The sequence below is a fragment of the Trypanosoma grayi genome (genome assembly GCF_000691245.1).
Source record: "Trypanosoma grayi strain ANR4 Tgr_298_V1, whole genome shotgun sequence".
In the NCBI taxonomy this organism is placed as follows: Eukaryota; Euglenozoa; class Kinetoplastea; order Trypanosomatida; family Trypanosomatidae; genus Trypanosoma; species Trypanosoma grayi.
Window position 1 is genome coordinate 14783 of NW_008825917.1, and position 4225 is coordinate 19007.

General features: G+C 53.2%; 2 protein-coding genes across 2 annotated transcripts; both read right to left on the reverse strand.

Annotated features, from left to right (window-relative positions):
• Nucleotides 1-655: 655 nt before the first annotated feature.
• DQ04_02981090 (hypothetical protein) lies at nt 656-2065 on the reverse strand (the record flags this gene model as incomplete). Its single annotated transcript, XM_009312398.1, has 1 exon — nt 656-2065. One exon carries the CDS (start codon nt 2063-2065, stop codon nt 656-658), a length of 1410 nt encoding a protein of 469 aa, XP_009310673.1.
• Nucleotides 2066-2473: 408 nt separating this feature from the next.
• On the reverse strand, nt 2474-4126 carry DQ04_02981100 (hypothetical protein; the record flags this gene model as incomplete). Its single annotated transcript, XM_009312399.1, has 1 exon — nt 2474-4126. The coding sequence occupies one exon, from the start codon at nt 4124-4126 to the stop codon at nt 2474-2476; it is 1653 nt and encodes a 550-aa protein (XP_009310674.1).
• Nucleotides 4127-4225: the final 99 nt, after the last annotated feature.

A 4225-nucleotide genomic window follows, 5' to 3' on the forward strand; every position in this document is an offset into this window, starting at 1 on the left:
CTGCAGGGAGGAGAAAACGCACAACGGATATAACGCACAGAATAGGAGGAAGGGAGAGAGAAACAGCACCAGTAGCTCAGCTCCCCGCACAACCCGCAAAATGAACAACACAAATAAAAAAACAAATTAAGGAAGAAATCGGTTGCCGGGAGGAGCACAGACCCCGCAGAAAACAAATCCCCAACAATCCCATGTTCAACCAAAAAAAAAAAAAAGAGAAAGCAGCCACAACGCAGTCGTGGTGACTCCCTCCGTGTGCATGTGTGTATTCATGGACGCAATTAAGTCTGTCTGTCTCCATGCGCCTCGTGTGAGAGGCCCACACACAGCAAGGGGGACGGAGCCCAATAATGGGTGCAAAGCATATAAGCAAGTCATTTAAAGAAGAAACGAATTAGTGGACGACAAACACTCACGTGCTACGCAATGCCCAAGCAATGGAAAGAAGGGGTTATTGACGCTTCCCAACGACGGTATCGAGCACAGTGAATGTACCGTCGAGGGTTAATGGAGCGGCGCCAGGCCGACAACGGGGCAGCAATGAAACGAAAACAAAAGAATCTTAACAATCAGGAGTGCAGTCCTCAGCACTCAGCGCAATTACGGCGGGAGCATCATCGTCCCATGAACACACAGCCACACACACACCCAAGACTTACCACACAGCTACACAGGACAGCAGCAGTAGCATCAGCGGCGTACGCACCCACGTGGGGACGTCGCTGCCATCTGTGTGCTGAGCAAGAAGCTTCTCGCCATCCGCAGCGCCATCAGTCTTAGGCAACGACGCACCAGCAGGAGGATTCGAAGTGGCATCCGTGGTGTCGGGTTGCTGAGGACGGTTGAGTCCTTTCTGTTCGTCCTTTTCACTCACTTCGCTTTCCGGAATCTCCTCTTTTTGTTTCTCCTGATTCTGGCTCGTATCTCCCTGTTTCTCACTCTCCTGCTGTTGCTGCTCCGCAAGATCCTGCTGTATCCTCTCAGCGGCCGCCAGCTTATCGCTGGCTTGTTGTTGCTCCTCCAGATCCTTCTGTTTCCTCTTAGCGGTTTCCAAATCCTTATTGGCTTGCTGCAGCGCAGCTTCAGCCGCTGATGTCGCAGCTTTAGCCAACGTTATGGCACTATCCGTATCTTTCAAAGCCGTCTGCAGGAGGCCAGCAAGTTCTTCTGATTTTGTCGTGGACGACTCAGCTGCCTTGTAGGTTCTTTCCAGTCCGGTAAAGAGAGCCTCAAACCCATCATTCGTCATTTCTTTGAGTTCATTGCATTTACCTTTAGTTGTCGCTGTCCCCGATTGAACTTCCTTGGCCAACTCATCCACTTTCGTTGCCGCCCTATGTATGGCCTTCGTTCCGTTAAGAAGATCCTTTACCGCTTGGTTGACGTTGTATAGCTTCTTGAGGTACGTATCTGCAGCAGCACTTGCTTTGATAAACTCTTGTTCGGCTACCCCAACCGCAGCCACAACATTCACCGCCTCTCCCAGTATACTCCCCGCCGCTTGCTTAGCATTCTCCATGGCTTCCTCCACTTTCTGCTTCTCTGCCTTCACCTTTTCCAACAGAACGTCAGCCTCCGGCAATGCCTTGGTAGCATCAGAGACTACTTTTGTGGCCGCCGACACTGCCTTCGCAGCCTTTTCGACTGCTATTGTAGACTCCGAGGCTGCTTCTTTAGCCTTATTCTGTGCCTCCTCCGCCTTCCCGTCAAGCAATAAAGTCAACTCCAAAAACTTCACAGAAGCGAGCGTTTTCCGCCAAGACAGGTACCCAAACCCCGCCGCACTTTTGGCATCGTCCTTCAGACTACCCTTTGGGGCCTCTGGTGTCATCTTCGACGCTTCACTCACTGCAGCTTTAAAAGAAATTGCTGCTGCCTCCGCTTTCCTTGCTGCATCCACGGCCTCGCTCTTTGCAGTGACGACTGTCTGCTTCGCCGACACATCAGCCGCAGCACCTGTGGGATGACCAGCGGAAGTATCAGCAGCAGCAGCAGCCGCGCACAAGGCCGTGGAGCAGAGAGCAGCGGCCAACACACACACAACGCGGCACACTGTCGCCATCATTCAATATCGCTTGAGCAGCTGGGGTCTGCAGGGAGGAGAAAAGAGAATCGATGCACAGCAGGCAACCCCAATACACACACACGGAGCGGAGGGGAGCAGCAGGCACTCCAGACACACACACAAAAAGATGAAAAGAGAACCCCCAGCAGGAGAAACAGTTAGTGGGCGGCGCACAGCAGCGTGCAAAGCAAAGCCCAAGCAAGAAACGAAAAGAAATCAGGCTCCCCTTCCCACAGTGCGTGCCGTCGAGGGCAAGTGGGTCGGCGTTACGCCCACAACGAGGCAGCAATGAAACGAAAACAATGAAGAGAAAGCACTGTATTATTCAGTCTGTGAGGTATCCCAGAAAACTCAGCCCAACTAGGCAACAAACAGTCGTTACCACACTCACAGACGCCCAAACCGTTTTTACTCCACAGCCACGCAAAAAACCATCGAAAGCAGCAGCAGCAGCGACAGCACACCCACGCAAGCCGAGCGACCGTCACCGTCCGCACCTTGGTTGGTGTTTACATCGCTGCTGATCCCGCTTAGTGCGAGTGTAGGAGCAGTAGTGGCCACACTGGACAGGCTCTCCGCTGGAGAAGTATCTTTTTCATCGGCCCCTTCGTTGGTACCTGTCGTGCCTTCTCCCGTGGGTGCTGTATTTGATGCGACATTCATGGCATCAATAGCCGAAGCAGTGGCTGACGCACTGTGTGCCTCGCCTGCTTCAGTGGAGTCCGTAGATTCTGCATCGGTGCGAGGGGACTCATTGGTGTTGCCCTTTTCTTCACTGTGAACTTCGGCTGTGCCTGAAACGACACTCGTGCTGTATTGCTCTTCACGTGGATGCAACTCTTTACGGTCGGTGTCTTTTGATTCGACGACAGCATGATTATCTTTGGGTTGATCTTTTAGTTCTTCTTCACGCGAAGGCTCCTTGTGCTGAGTTTCTGGCACGCCCAACGCCGGGGACATTACTGAAGGATGGTGTGAGTTCGCCTCTCCCCGCTTCATCTCGGAGATTACTTCAGCAGTGCTCTGTCTGGGCCCGCGCCCATCTCCAGGTGCGGCTGCGGGGCCACGGCTGCTTGCATCTCTCCGAGGCCCCTCCGGTAAATGTTGATGCTCCGCTGCATCGTGTCCTCCGTTCGGCTGCACATCAACCGCAGCACCAGTGCCATGCACGTGAGTCAAAGCAGCTTTGCCAGGCACCCCGTTGAGTCGTCCATTCTCCTGCGGGGATGCAAGAGGACGTTTCTCCACGGATCGTGACCGGGACAAATCGTTGCTTTTTTGTTTTAGAGCCTCTTCAGCAGCCTCTTCTGCGTCGGTTGCAGCCTTCGTCATTTCTCGAGCCGCTCCAAGCGCCTTTTGAGCATTTGCGAACGCAGTCGTGGCCTCTCGCGCTGCGGCATTAGCTTCTTCCAGTGCCTTGCCGGCGCTTTCCGCCACGGCCAAAGCAAACATCTCTGCCCTCTCCTTATTTAAACCACTGTGCATTACACCCGCACTTTCTCCTCCGATACCCTCTACCATTGCAGAATGCTCTTCAGCCTGTTTCGCGTGAGACTCCGCCTTCATTGCGCTCTCATGAGCCGCCGTTGATTCGGTACATGAAGACTTCGCACTATTCTTAACCCCAGACAGCGCGGCCTGGGTGGTCTCTGCGTGTTTAGACACTGTGTTTACTTTCACCGAAAGTAAACTATCAGACAACTTCCCTACGTTTTTAACTTCATTGATAACCGACATAACACTCACAACTGCTGCAGTCGCTGCGACCTCAACGCTGTTTGAGCTTTCTGACAATATACGAAGGCGTTCCTTGGCTGTCCTAGATGTGGTCACAGCAACCCTCGCTTTTTTCTTAACTTCAGTATCCTTTCCATGTTGAACTCCAGCGGCAACAGCCTCTTTCAGCTCCTCAGCCGCAGCTTTCGCAGCCGTCGCGGCCTTTAACACCTCTTCCGCATCATTCTTTGATATCGCAGCCTTCTTGTGGGCCTCTTCGACAGTTGCTTCTGCACCCTCTGCAGCTTGCTTTACGGTTCGAAGAGAAGTTATCACTGCATTCATGTGCCTTGTTGACGCCCCAACAGCCGGCACAATCCCGCACAGCAGCAGGAGGGCAACAACGAACAGCACGTGGCGCACCGCCAGCATGATACTGCAGTC